The sequence below is a fragment of the Colletotrichum graminicola genome, assembly GCF_000149035.1.
Source record: "Colletotrichum graminicola M1.001 genomic scaffold supercont1.18, whole genome shotgun sequence".
In the NCBI taxonomy this organism is placed as follows: domain Eukaryota; kingdom Fungi; phylum Ascomycota; class Sordariomycetes; order Glomerellales; family Glomerellaceae; genus Colletotrichum; species Colletotrichum graminicola.
Window position 1 is genome coordinate 586,831 of NW_007361022.1, and position 14,539 is coordinate 601,369.

The following is a 14,539-nucleotide window of genomic DNA, read 5'->3' on the forward strand; positions in this document are numbered from 1 at the left end:
TGGCGTGCGAAACTCGGCGTTTGGGAACTTGGTGAAGCTTAGAGAATTGCGACTAAGGAACAATTGCGCCATCGCGCGCCAATGAGCGCCCCGGCTGCACATGCGACGGGCCCACATTGCACCATTTCCGATCCACTCGAGCCCCCCCGGATCGGTGGCACTTGGATTACCAAACCCATCTGGTCTGGGCTTCGCGATTGCGTGCTCGACCGTCCGGAAATGCAAAGCCTCTTGTTGCGGCCCTTTCGCCCCCATATTCGACAACTCCTCGGTGGCAATCCTTCCTCCCGGCGCGTACCTCACAGACCTCGAGGCTGTCGGTCATCCCGCCCCGGCTCTCGGGCGGGCGGTACCCGCTCGGTGACGGTACCGGCTTCCGCTCCCGGCGAGACCAAGATGATGCGACGAATGCTCAGCACCTGGATTCCCAATAATCCAGACGAGTCCAAGAAGGTGGGGCTCATAAGTGATAGCCATTGTCGGGTTCCCAAGTGCTAGACTAAAGGCAGTTGGAGGAGGATCTGGTTGCTTCGAGGTAATACCTCCAACGCCATTTCATGTCAAGGAAGAAGGCGAGACACCATTACACATCTTGCTCGCTTCTTTGTCCTTCGTATTCTCGGCTCAGTTGCAACCTTTGACCGGAGCAAACAAATATATCAGAAGCATTTGTAGCAACAAAGTCATTGAACGGCGCAGCGCTTGTTTCCTCGCCTGTTCACCCCGAAAGAGACGCAAAGACTAGTCGGTACAGCAGCATCTGCCCCGACACGCGTCTTCTCTTTCCTGTAACCATGTTCTCGCTTTCTCTCTCTCTCTCTCTCTCTCTCTCTCTCTCTCTCTCTCTCTCTCTCTCTCTCTCTCTCTTTTTGCGCTTCCTTTTCCCCCTGGGCAACGGCTCAACTGGCTATCGCCTGCGCCCAGCTTCTCTTACTTTGACATAATTAGTAGAGAAGATCCTAGAATGAGCAACCTAGTCATCGGCGCATGTGCGCAACAACGTCTTCTCGTATATCCCTGGGACGCATATCGCAAGTCGGAACTTGATGCTTTTCACGATTGAATCTACTGTACAGCTGCTCTATATCAATACAAAACGCAATAATGCACCCTCCATTACTCAATCTTCTTCGCCCGGAACCCTACCCATGGGACCTTACTCCTCAAGGCCAAAGAGCTCAAGACCACACTGATACTGCTCAATGCCATTGCCAGACTAGCCCAAACCGGGTCCAGCCGCACATGTTGCCCTCCACTCGTCGTAATCGGATACAAACATCCTGCGGCAATTGGGATCGCGAGGATGTTGTAGATGACTGCCCATCCAAAGTTGACTTTGATGCGCCTAAACACCGTTCGGCTGAGCTCTAGCAGCGTTACGACCGCGCGTAAGTCGCTGGTGACGAGGACAAAGTCCGCACTCGAGATGGCCACGTCGCTGCCGCTTCCTATGGCAATACCGACGTCGGCCTTGGTCAGCGCAGGGGAGTCGTTGATGCCGTCACCGACCATGGCGACCATTGCGCGGTTCCTAGCATGCTCGCGGGTTCGCCCGACGCGTGCCTTGAGGACCGTCTGCAGGTACGTGATCTTGTCCGCCTTCTCCCAAGGAAGGACCTCGGCCAGAACATTCTCCGGGTCGATGCCCACGAGGTTGGCCACAGCCTTGGCGGTGACGACGTTGTCGCCGGAGAGCATCCAGACGCGGGTTCCTTGTTCCTGGAGCGCCTTGACGATGCGGACTGCCTCCGGGCGAATGGGATCAGAAATGGACAGGGCTGCGACGAGGGTCCAGCGGGCGTCGGGCTTGGCCATGGTAGGTCTGACAGCCACCAGAGCGACCGACTTGGCCTCACTCTTCCACTTTTGAAGCTGATGAGAGACATGTTCAGAGAAGTCGGCAGCGTGATCGCGCATGAGAGATTCGTTGCCCACAATCATGTCGAAAGTCTCCTCTGGCTTCTCTCCGCGGTTTGTCGCCTTCATGCCCTTGCCTGGGAGCTCCTGGAGATTATCGACGTGGACCCAAGCGTCCGTCTGTGCGATGCAGAACGACACAATCGCCTTTGCCACCGGGTGGCTGCTGTTCTCCTCGATTGCTCGCAAGGTAGCCCAGACCATGCTAGACTCCAGGCTCGTGCCGTCTTCTGTGTCGAGATATAATTTCGAGTCGGTGACCTTGGGCTCTCCGCCGGTGGTCAGTGTACCAGTCTTGTCGAAGACGACAACGTCAACGTTGCTGGCCTTTTCGAAAGCCTCTCCTCCTCCCTTGGCGAGGATACCATGCTTCGCGGCGAGACCGCCACCGACGAAGATGGCCGTCGGAGCCGCCAGTGCCAGACCACAAGGGCAAGCAACAACAAAGACGGCAATAGCGAACTGCAGAGCAAAGGCCGCCCATCCGCTCTCCGAGTCAAGGTACCGTCCAGGAACAACACCAGTGTATCCGAGAATCATCCAGGTGAGCCAAGTGAGAACGGCAATCAGAGTGATGATAGGGACAAAGTACGCCGTCAGCACATCAGCGACGCGCTCCATAGGCGCTCTCTTGGTCTGTCCCTCGCGAACGATAGAGACAATCCGATCCAGCATGGACGCTCCAGCAGCACCCGTGATACGAATCTGAATGGCAGAGTCCTTGTTGACAGTGCCGGCATGAACCTCGTCGCCAGGAATCTTCTTGATCAACCGGGACTCGCCCGTCAAGCTGGACTCGTCGAAGCTGCTCTCCCCCTGGACTACAATGCCGTCTGCCGCAGGCGAAGCGCCATGGGGCACGCGAACGATGTCACCGTACTCGAGCATGTCCACGCCAACAACCGAGTCGCTGGTCTTTCCAATGGAATCTTTGGTGACGAGAATGGCAGTGGTCGGACGCAGTTTTCCCAGCATCTCAACAGCGTCACCTGTCTTGGACTTGCTGTAAGACTCGATCAAACGGCCCAGCAGGAGGAACAGCGTAAGGAAAACGACCGAGTCGAAGTAGAAGTGAGTGTCGTCGATCTCAACAGGCTTGCTGATAGCAGCAGAAATCATCTGGCCTATGGACGAGACGTAGGCGATGGTTGTGCCGAGAGACATGAGCATGTTCATGCTTCCGAACTTGTAGAAACGTCGAAGGATGGGCGTCTTACTTCCCCGACGCCACAAGTTCCTGATTTCCTTGACGGCTCGGGTATGGAATACGTCGGCTCCGAAGAAGTAAACAGGCGTGGCGAGAACGAACAGGGCAAACTGCGCTCGGTTGAGACCCGAAGTCCATGGCTTCATGAGGTAATGCTTGCCATGGTCCGAGTCGGGAACCAGGCTCATGTACACGATTCCAATGATGAAAGTGGGAATAGTCACCAGGAAAGTCAAGTAGACTCGTCGGAGAAGCTGTTGTTGGTGCTTTTGGGTGATGAGTTTGGATCGCTCTTCGAGACTGGGAGGGTGGTAGATGGACGCCTTGAACGAAGGGTCGGCGGCATCGACGGCGGACAGAATGTGCCGGATGGTGAAGGACGGGGCTTCTGGTGTGTATCTGACGGTAACCAGAGGCTTCTCGTGAGTAGGCTGAGAAACGACCTTCAGTTGATGCGTGAACGATGTGAGAGAGTGCGTCACTCGGCTGGGACAGTGTTGACAGTAGAGGCCCTCGATCAGAATCTGGACAGTACGCTGCTGTGCGCCCTTCTCCTCAGACCTGACCCTCGTTACGGTATCCAGGGTTGCGTCGTATCCCATGTCGTCGATGGACTGGACGATCTCGTCCTGCTTGCCCTCAACGGTGTAGTCGATCGTGGCATTGTTCGCAACCAGGTTTACCGAGACATTGGAGATCCAATCCTTCTTACTCAACTGTTCTGTGATGGTGTTGGCACAGGAGGCGCACGTCATGCCGCCGATAGCCACAGTCAACCTCCACTTTTTGCTCTCGCCGTCTTCTTCACTGTCTCCATCGGCATTGTCGGCGAATTCTGTGAGAGTGTCGAGGTTTGCATCATAGCCCATGTCTTGAATGGCCTCGGCAATCCTCGCGGCATTCGACTTGTCAGCAAAGTCGACCGTGGCGCTGTTGGTGACCAGGTTGACGGCGGCACTGTCGATCCAATCCCGTTTGTTCAGTTCCTCTCTAATGGTGTTTACGCAAGATGCACAAGTCATGCCGCCGACAGAGAAGGTCGCTCTCCATTTTGTGCCGTTTGATGTCATGTCCCTCACAGTGGCAACGCCGTTGCTTTTGCTCCTTGATTTCCGCAGGCCGTTCTGTTGCGGTGTTGTATGTGATGGCGCACCTCGATCCTCGCTATGAAACGAGTCCTCGGATTCACGGCACTGCTTACAATTGAGAATATGGGCCTCCCGCTGGGCTTCGGGTGATTCCCTGGACCATCTAGGCGAGAAGCAAAGCAGCCCGTCAAGGGCACTGCCGTGAGCGGGAGCATCCGCCACGGGTTGCGGTTGGCTCTGAGTGATTGCCTCTAGGTCCGTGTCGGTAGCAGCCGTGGTAGTGACACCGCAGATCTCAAAGCCAGCATCTTGAAGTGACTTGGCCATGCATCGGATGGTGATGTCAGGGGTTGGCGTGTGTCTGTGTTCAATGGTGACGACGGAAGTGACAACGTTTGGTGAAACCCATATGACATCGTGGCCAGATGATTCCTGAAGAGCCTGCTGGATCGAAGAGACACATGACGGACAGTGTAGGTTCGCCAGCAGGAAGGAGGTAGTGATGCGGGAGCTCCTTCCGTCGTCCATAGTGACAGGTCTGCAGACTGGTCAGTCAAAGAGTCTTGTGATAGTGGTCGTGGTTGTCGCTCTAGTATCTGCGCCTGATATACGAAGGAATCGACAGGCACGGTACACAAGGGAGGTGAGCGCGGTGCTGGACAGCTGCCAGGAATGTAGCGAGATAGCTGTCAGTGAGTACGAGCTTACCGAAAGGGTGACGGAAAGATATCAGATGGTTGAATGTGCGACAGAAAGATGCCCCCTCCGGTCAGGAGTCAGCGGCTATCTTCCCTGTGATGAGTATTCCTGCGGTTCGGTACAGGAGGTATACAGGAGACTCTCGAGGTTGATAATGGAATGAAGCAAAAATTTCAGGGTCGATTGATGGGGAAAGAATGGATGGATATGGTGTTGTTTGTGCTGCGAGCACCGTGTCCGATTTTTCCCAGTGTCTGTCTGACCGTGCAGGCCCCGATTCCGCTCAGGGGGAAGGAGATGAATGAAAAGCACCAGGAAAATGGAATCTACGGTTTCATATCTGGTGCCTGGCCATTGCTGCACATTGGTTTGACTTTTTAAAAAACAACTTAGCGGCAATCGTGCTGCTTTGAAATAAATGCTTGACAGATTTCGGTCTTGCCTCTTTTGGGTGCGCGTTTTGTGCGGTGCAGAATTTCTCAGGTGTTAGAGTCAGCGGCTCACTATGCCGCTCCTCAACAAGCACAGTATACACACTGTAATGATGTCCGTGGGTTAGAGACATGGCCACTGTGACTGCACTGTGGTTCAGGCACAAAAAGCGCAAGTTCTGACGTAATCTGCTCAAAACGGGTCTGTTCGAGTTTCATTCTGCTGTCTTCAGGGGCGCAGGACAGGCACGTTGACACGTCAAACCGAGCGCGCTTGTGGCATGGACCTGCTAGGAAACGACGTGAAGCTTCCGACGACATTCCATCTTCGCAGCACCCAAGCTGATATGCCATGGTGTAGCGTAAACGCACTATACCTACTACTGTGTATCCGTACACTACAAAATTCAGTTGCAAATCTGGCCTGCAGCGCCTAAGCGTCTCTCTCCGCAATGCGCTAACCGCTAGCCGCAGTTGGATCCACTCGGCTCCCGGTTTCTACTTGAAAGCACTTGCAACACCCACCTAAGCAGTCCAACCCTCCCCCACGGATCCGTCGTTCCTGTCGATCTCGGAACCTGCCGTTCGAACCTCTTGGAGTTGTCGTCGTGAGCAAGTCGCTGGCAATCCAGGTCCCTTTGCTTCTCGAGACCGTGCGGGAGGGTGCAACACGCCGCCTATCCTCTACCTGGGCGATGGTGCTGGGCAAGGACGGAGCCCACAAGGTGAGTGGATATGCCACACGCAGGGGCTGGCCCACGAGCAACCTTATATTGTGCCGGCATCCGAAATGGCCCTGCAGAGTGCTCTGTTGCGTCCGACTGTGAATCGTCTATGCATCTATGCAGGGGCACCAAGAGGGACTTGCTTGGTAGGAGCTCGCTAGGGCACACACCTTCCAATCGTCCGGGTCACAGGATACTTGACCGACGCACAACGCGAACGTATTCGAAACAAGATGGCCTATCGAGTTTGACGATAAGAAACGCAGTTCGAGCCAGGGTTGTGTCGAGACTGGATAAACCGCTGAGGCTGCGGACGCCCTTGACACTCCACGATCATAATCGACAGACATGGCGTTGGACGTGGTATTAAGCCTCTGTAATTGTCAACGACGGGCTGATCAGCATACTTTCAGCGTCCTTGCCTGTGATCCGGCTTTCTGGGTACCATATACGGGCTGCGCCAGCTTCAGCCTGTCCAGAATGGTTGAGGAATAGTGTACCCTAAGGTTTTTTAATGGCTGGTAACGAGAATCTTTCCCATGCTTGTGTCGCCAAGAAAACACAAAAGCATTGGTGACTATGCGATGACGCCCTCGACCTCGACCATCCTCCCGTTGGTATTCGTGAGGCTGAGCCGGCGCAGCACCGCTCAGCGGGCTGTTAGGGTTTAACAGAGCCTTGGAACAAAGTGGCGCAGGCAAGCAAGATTTCACACAGCTACTCGGGGTTGTTTGAAGAGGTGCGCGTGTGACCAAGGTAAACGAATGAATGGTGAGAGCCACGTCGGCAATGAGCCTAGACGATGATGCCCGCAGCAGACCCAGTTCTCGGTTTGCCCAGACGGAGCACTCGGGGCTTGCAACGCGGCCGTGTGTGGCGGAACCTCGGACTACCAGACAAGGATTCGGGTGGGTGGAACTGTGCACGAAGCGACCTGTGAAACGGCCCCGTCTACGAATCCGGGAGGGGTGAAGAGGGGGCGCGGTTATGCCAAAACCGCGGCACCACGGGCGTTGGGTAAGCTGATAGGCATACTCGTTAACCAACAACAAGGAACTTCCGTAATGCATTGCGCACATCAAGCGGCACAGGTGGCACATAGTGCATTGCGGGAATGGTTCAACCTCTCTCACTCAATAGACAGGCATCTGACAGCCAAGCTGGTTGGCTCCGACCTCGTGACTCATCCCCAGCCCCCGATCCGGACTACAGACCCGCCCCGACCGCCCGCCGGCCAGCCACGGTGAGTTCCTCCCTCGCCCACAGGCACGACACGGGCAGGCCTCCCCTAGGCACTAAGGGTATGATGGCTACCTGCTACCTCTGCAAAACATCCCTCATCGACACGGTCGTGGACTGTGGACATGGACGGAAACTTCATCCACTTTCGCGAATGACTCCCCAGCGCCCGCTTTAACAACGATGCACATAGGTAGTAGATTCGATCCGCCCGCGTTGGGTCGGAGCCTAACTAGATCCTGATTCCTGCCATCGGCACCCCCCAGCCACATCCTCCAACGAATGTTGCACGCCCGACGACGCCCACATACACAGACACACACACACACACACACCCCTCTGTCGAACCCCCTGACCGACTTTTCCCCCCCTTCCAAAGGGACAACGGGTACACGTCCACATCCAAAGCCCGAAAATGGCCAAGGATTCGGTGCATCTGCAACGATAACGGCTGTTGGTTTTCCTCACCTACCTGGTCAAGGATTCGTCCCGTACGGAGCACACACGTGTACCGTCGCCGACAGGCAAGATCCCCGCGTCCCGTCCGCAAGGCCAGGACGCCTAAGCAGGCAGGCATAAGGATCGAAGAAGACGGTATACCGCCCTCCTCGCCGTACAATACCGGTACCCTCCCTACCCAAACCCTTATCGAAAAACGTGTCCGGATTGGGCCCCTGATGGTGACACTTGTCAGTGACGGAGCTTGCATGCTGCATTCCGGAACCTTGTTCTGTATCGCCCATTCTGCCATGCATGGCATGGCATGGCAGTTTGACAAAACCTCTTTTTGCACTCGTCTCCAGACCGTTATTCGTCGACCGTGGGAAAGAAAAGAGACGCGGGCGAAAGGGTGTTGCAAAAAAACCATCTTTTGATTTACACTATACATGCCACAGTGAGCATTTTGGCTACCCCCCTACACGACGTCATGAACCACATTCCAGTCGAAATTTCCCGCTCTGGAAGCAGAAACGAAACGCCTCCCGTGGGAACGACGAAGGCCCATTGTTTCCGGGATCCCCCCACAAGCCCGCCCCCTTCTTCAACAACTCCAAGATCAACGCCCGAAACCCTCGGAAGGGCGGTGTCCGTCGGCGAACCCTTATCCCTCCAGACCTGCTAGCTCCGTACGTACTTTACCTATGTAGGTAAATTAGAGCGGCAAAGATGATTTGGCCTCTCGCCCACCGCCCAGATCAGAAAGACCGCCCCAAAGGCCCAGGCCTTTTCTCCCGAATCCACTCACCAGCACCCGGCGTTGTCGACCGCTAGTCTCGCCTGACTTCTACCCCCGTGTGGTCCCCGTTCCGTCCGTCCTTCCGTCCCAGCCCGTGCATTTAGATCTCTCTCTCTCTTTCATGAGTGTCTCTCCCATCACGCTCCGCCCCCCTCTCCCTTTGCCTCCTTGGCCTTTTCCCCGTTCGAGATTCAAAAAAGGAGGAGAGGAAAAAGCCCCGTCTCCGGTTTGCAGAATGCATCCACCATAAACGGCGTTCCCCGCGTCATCCGCCTTCGGAAATCCAAAACCCATTCCCTCCGCTAATGCTAACCGCAAGCCATCGTCGGCACATAACAAGCCCCGCAGCGAACAAGACCGTTGCGACCAGTCCGTCGGCCTGCGATCATGATTCTCCCGCCCCCCCCCCCCCCCCCCCCCCTCTCAAGCCCGGGTTGGGGGAAGAAGGGGACTGTGTTTTTTTTTGTGTGCCTCCCCTTTCCCCAATAACATTAAACAACAAGTAATTTAAGAATTGAAAAGGCCTCCTGTGCATATATCGCGCGCACATACACCCCCCCCCCTCGTGTGATAAGGTTGTAGCAAGATTTAAACAACCCGACTCATGTCCGCGGGGGAGGAGGAGGAGGAGGAGGGGGGGTGTGGCTGTTGGTTCCTCTCACGACCGTCGGTGCAATATCGCGAACATGGGAGGAAAGAGGCCGATAAACTCTCGCGCACCCAGACGTGCATCGTCGCGCCAGGCCAAACACACTCCCTCTCGGGACCACTAGGGTAAAAGGGCAGAGGAGGATCGCTGGCTATGTCTTCTAATTCTCCGCCACTCTTTTTTCGTGCAGAAGGACTCGGGCGAAGCACAGGCACTAAGAAGTGGTTTTTCTGTGGGAAAAGATATTGAACTCGGCACAGGCAGCGGAACGTGATCGAATGCGTACCTCTTCGAGAATCCATGAAAGCAAAGGGGAACAGGGGAGAAGAAGAGAAAAAAAACCCCCAGCAGGCAGACTGACATGGGGGGCCGTCTAGATGACCGCAGCGCAAGCATGCCCAATGTCTCGCATGTGAAGCTGAATGCAATCCATTTCAGGCCCGCTGCCCGCACCCCGCTGGCCGCATTCGCAATCACGAGGGCATCAACTGAGGAGGTAAGCCGCCGCTAGCGTCAACCGTTCTCGACCACCCACCCGGAACTCAGACTGGCCCAGACTGCAAGCGGGGGAGAGAGAGACTGTTGTTCACGAAATCAAAAACTCGGGACAGATGCAATTGTTTGGGAGCGGCTATGCCGCCATGTTTGTATTTGATGGGTGATATCTTGCATCTTGTCAACCCCGGGCGTATTTCTACTACGCTATATCATGTGTGCGCTGGCCGTTCTGTGCGGGCAGCGTTCCAGAGTCCAATCCGAATCCCGCATCCTCCGTCATGCGAGAATGCTAAACAACCTGAAAAAGTGGGGAAATAACCCATGTCCATGAATGACCGCCCAACACCAATCCATATATGCAAATGCCCGAGGATGCTCTATCCTCATTCGTATTCCATGTACCAGTATCCATTACTCAACCCAACGCCCTCGGGGAGACTCGAAGAAAGTGAAGAAAGAAAAGGACAAAAGAAAGGAGAGAGGGAAAAAAAAAAGTCTGTCTGTCGCCCCCTTCGCTGTCTATAGCACAATCCAACACCATGCTTTTGTGGGGGTGGCTCAAAACGCAAGAAAACGTAAAAAGATGAGGCTGTAACAGGAGAAAAGATCCGGGTCATGCAGTTTACCGCACTGTCACGGCACCGCCGAAAACGCGACCCCACATGCCACGGCCCATGCGTGCTCTCTTGGCCTTGGTGCCGTCTTGCATGTCGCGAAGCTCCTCGGTGCTGATTTCGTAGGGAAGAAGTGGTTTCCGCTTCGACAAAGTGGACGCTGGGTGCTCGATATGAACCTCGACCGGCGAGTCATACAAGCTACCGTTGGGCACGTACATGTACGGCTCATCAGTGGGGTTGTCCAGCGGCGTCGTGGCCCGTGACTGGGAGCGACTTGACGCTACAGAAGGAGCAAAGGAGCTGATCGAGCTGCCGTAGCTGCTGCTGTAGCACAGGCCAGGGGGGGTGATGGAAGAGCCGCTGCAAGTGCGAGTATGATCCGGCGTCTCTTGTCGTGAACGAGAACTAGCGCGAGAGGAGGGGGGGCTGGGGTAAGTGGTCATGTTGTACATTTCCTCCTGCCTCCGGCGCATCTCCTCCTCCTGCTTGCGACGGCGTGCCAAGCGACGGGCATGCTTGGCTTCGATTTCGGCGCGAATGGGCGCGAGGAAGGGGTCAAGCTCGCGGTAGAGATCCTCCTCGGTAATTCTCAGGTCCCAGTCCAGCAAGAAGAGAAGCTGCTTCTCCATCAAGTTGACTTCCGTTCTGCTGAAGCCAAAGCTGGAGAAGTCGTTGTTGGCATGGCTGTAGGTAGCCCAGTGCTTGTTCTTGGGCGAACTGTCGTTCAGGTACTTGGCGGTCAATATGAGGGCGGCAAGGAAGATACGGTGGGTGGTGCACCGGAGACCACGAGCCATGGGCTGCAGACGAGACTTGAGCCGAGTGAGGTATACGAGTGTCGACATGAGCGTCGGGACCTGGACGTTGGACGAGACGACGAGTTGGGTGATAAAGGCCTCAAGCGTAGGCAGGTCGGCGTCTTCGGAGCGGACAGGGCGGGGTTCGGGCGTCCTGGGTGGTGTCGGGGGGAGCTGCTGTTGACGATATGCCTCTGCGGATGCGGGAGGCATCAGAGCGCTGTCGCATGCGATGACATTATAGGCGGCGCCGGCCAGGTAGGAAATCATCGACTTGCTGACGGGTTGGTAGACGAAGTGGTCAAGGGCAGCGGCGTTGAGCTCGCTCGAGCTGAGATATGACCGTGACTCCATTGCGTCGCGTGTGTGTGTGTGTGTGTGTGTGTGTATGTGAGAGAGAGAGGGTGGTTGGTTGGGGTATCCTGTGGGTGAGGATGGGAGGTTGGGTAGTCGTATGAGTAGGGCTCCTGAGGCGGGAGGGGGGGTCAAGGAAGGAGGATTCCTTTGGGTTATTGTTGAGGTCGTTGAAGAGTGACGAAATGAGGTGAGAGGAAAAGAGGTCGCAGACGGGCAGCCTGGGCTGATATATTAGACGAAAAGGAGGGTGCGAGTCTGGTGTGCGGCGAAGCTCATGTGCCTCGTCGCAAGTGCTGGGGCTAGGCTTTGGGATGGGCCTGTCTGGTAACAGCGGCACTGAGGGATGCGGAACAGCTGGGTGACGTGCGGTCCACGAGGCTGAGTGGGCAGGTTGTCAGGGGGTCGCTAGTCAAGTGCTAGCGTAGTAGAGGGGGGTTAGTTTTTTAGGGAGTCTCAGAGGACGCCGACGGCAGTGCCTGTTGGAGGGGCTTGGATGCTTGGAGTGGGCTGGAATGGTGCACTATGTACAATGTACAATGTAGATCCCAGGGGTGCAGGGGTGTGCAAGCGAGCAAGGGCGTGGGGGGGGGGTTGCTTTAATTCAGGTGGCAGGGGTGTAGTTCTTTTTTCTAAAGGGGTGTGATTAAAATTAAGTCTCCGTGGTGTGGCGATACAACTTTCTTAGAAAAGAAGCGAGGTCGCAAGGGACGGACTAGCCGGCAGGGGTGTGTCTGGATTTGGCGGGTTGCAGTGAGTCGGTGGTTGCGGATTGCACTTTCTTCTTGCTGCTACTGCTGCTGTTGCTTCGGTTCTCTGCCCAGACAATTAATATTTGTCAGTTTCAAAGACCTCGTGATGGCGACTCTGAACGTATGGCCTTGGCAGTGTAGACTGATGCGTTGCGGAACACACGACGGTCTAGCTGTTGTGGTTTTTGGGTCGGTTTCGTTTTTCGTTTTTCTCTCCTTTTCTGTACTGTTGTATCTTGATAATGCGAATGTGATGATGGGAATCCAAGGATACGCAGCAATACAACCTTGAGCCTTCTGGAAAAACCACCCGATGGCCTGCGACGGATCGAGCAATGGTCAAAGTTTTGAATGTCTGCAAGCGGACGTGGTAACAGAGTCAAAGCTGCCAAGTGCTTGGAAAAGTTGTGGGTGAGGAGGTGACGCCGTCAAACAAAACGACCAGGGCGAGTCTGGGTGTACGGTTTTGGGGGTTGGGAGAAAGGATAAAGACGACGATGGAATTTGTTTTGGTGCTCGACGAAACGAGACGATGCGTAAAGCTGTCTAGGACAGATTGAGCCAACGGACTGCAAATTGAATTCAACCGGACTGATTGAAAGATTGATTGACGGTCAGATCTTGCCCGCTCGATTGGTTGCTCGAGGCGTTAAAAGCGGCAGAGCGGGATCAGAGGAAGATCGGTGGTATTAGCAGCTTTGGTTGGACTGTTAAAACTGCAGGGTCTCCAAACCAGCGGACGGCGTTCGATGATTATAGATTGTCGATGAATTATTCTCGGGACCGCGGCTGATGCGTTGTTGATGCTGGCAGCGGGTGTACGTGTAGGTCAAGCAGCAGGGACCACAAAGAGCGAGTGCTTATTGACTGGGCTAAGTTCGGCCGGGATCCGAATGCCGAAAGCGTGAGGCAGCGCACCAGGACGGGGAAATCTATTGACGCTTCTTTGCGCGCAAAGTGGGAGGGAGCTAGAGCCAGGCTCGCTCGAGCTCGTCCGGCAGCGTATTGTTAAAGATGAACCAAGGCGAGACGGATCAAGTGTAAAGGTTGGGGATGGACCTAGTCTGGAATCTCTTGATGCGACAAGAAACCCAAGAGGCAATGAACGAGAGTTGGAAATGACGACGGTCGACCAACTTCCAGAGGAAGGTTTGAACAACGTGCTAGGATGGTCAGAGGGCGAGGCTTTCGTAATGCGCGTTTCCGAGGCGAGCCCGCTCTCCACGGAGATTTGAAGCGGTGGGGAGAGTAGAGAGTACGCAAGATGTGGCTGCGGGAATGCGGGGTGGACAGGGTAGCCCGTACTTGTTGACTCGCAAAGTGCAGGTTCAGGACAGTTGGGCGCGAGGCGGTGCTGGTCGTCTTCCGCGAATGGAAAGCCGCAAGCAGGGGTCTTCCAAGTTGGGCAGATGGCGTCGACTGGATTGGATGGCTGGGGTTGATTCAAGACCACACACGCTACGACGCAGGATGTGCTTGTCGAAAGGTCGAGGCTTTCGGGCAGAAACGAAGGCGGAATTGAACGCAATGGGGGTAAGGTGCTGCTTTGGTGGCGTGGCGAGTCTTGACCTTGTTGATGCAAAACTTGACGCACAACTATCGAGTTGGTGGGCTCGAGGATCTGGAGCGACGTGCCTCGGGCGGGAAATGTAGGCGAGACAAGGACACGGAAAAATGCCTGGGCAAAGTGATGTTTCGTGGTGATGATGGCGATGATGGTGGTAAGGATGACTGATGGGATGACGCGGCTGGCTCGACCTTTTTAATTTAGACCCGCGTGAGCGGATTAGAACGAGGAAGAGAGGGATAGACGACGGTAGGATAGTGACGATGCCCGAGAGTAGAAAAGATTCAATAGATCCAACAAGAAAAGAATCTATTTGATTCCAACTTCTCCGTGTTGTTGGTTCGGAGGGGCAGCAGGAGGGAGCGACTGTGCGAGTGCAGCAGGCGGAAGGCGCTGTGCACCGGAGGGGGGTGCGCAGCTAGCTGTTGTGGGGCAGAGACACCCGATTGGAATGCACAGTCGTTGGAAGGGGGAAGGAGCTTGGGTACAGAAACGCGATGGCCAGCAACGGAGGGTCTCGAATTGAGTAAGGGTAGATCGGACGAGAAACCAAGTGTCGAGCAAAATGAACGGGGTAGTTGACAATAAAGCCGGCACGAGGGGGATGCAAAATGACAGAACAGATCTGATTCGTATTGGCCGGGCCGGCTGTTGATACAGATGAATCGAGCCAAGTCCTCGGTGTGGTGGTTGACCGGTCGCTGCGACGGACTGCGGTGAAGCTCGGTCAACGATGCTGCCGCTGTTGGGCACGGGAAAAAA

At 55.3% G+C, this 14,539-nt stretch overlaps 2 protein-coding genes across 2 annotated transcripts; both read right to left on the bottom strand.

Moving 5' to 3' along the window:
* Nucleotides 1-1,116: 1,116 nt before the first annotated feature.
* GLRG_05451 (heavy metal translocating P-type ATPase) lies at nucleotides 1,117-4,740 on the bottom strand (the record flags this gene model as incomplete). Its single annotated transcript, XM_008096136.1, has 1 exon — nucleotides 1,117-4,740. One exon carries the CDS (start codon nucleotides 4,738-4,740, stop codon nucleotides 1,117-1,119), a length of 3,624 nt encoding a protein of 1,207 aa, XP_008094327.1.
* Nucleotides 4,741-10,312: 5,572 nt separating this feature from the next.
* GLRG_05452 (cyclin domain-containing protein) lies at nucleotides 10,313-11,458 on the bottom strand (the record flags this gene model as incomplete). Its single annotated transcript, XM_008096137.1, has 1 exon — nucleotides 10,313-11,458. One exon carries the CDS (start codon nucleotides 11,456-11,458, stop codon nucleotides 10,313-10,315), a length of 1,146 nt encoding a protein of 381 aa, XP_008094328.1.
* Between the last annotated feature and the right edge of the window lie 3,081 nt (nucleotides 11,459-14,539).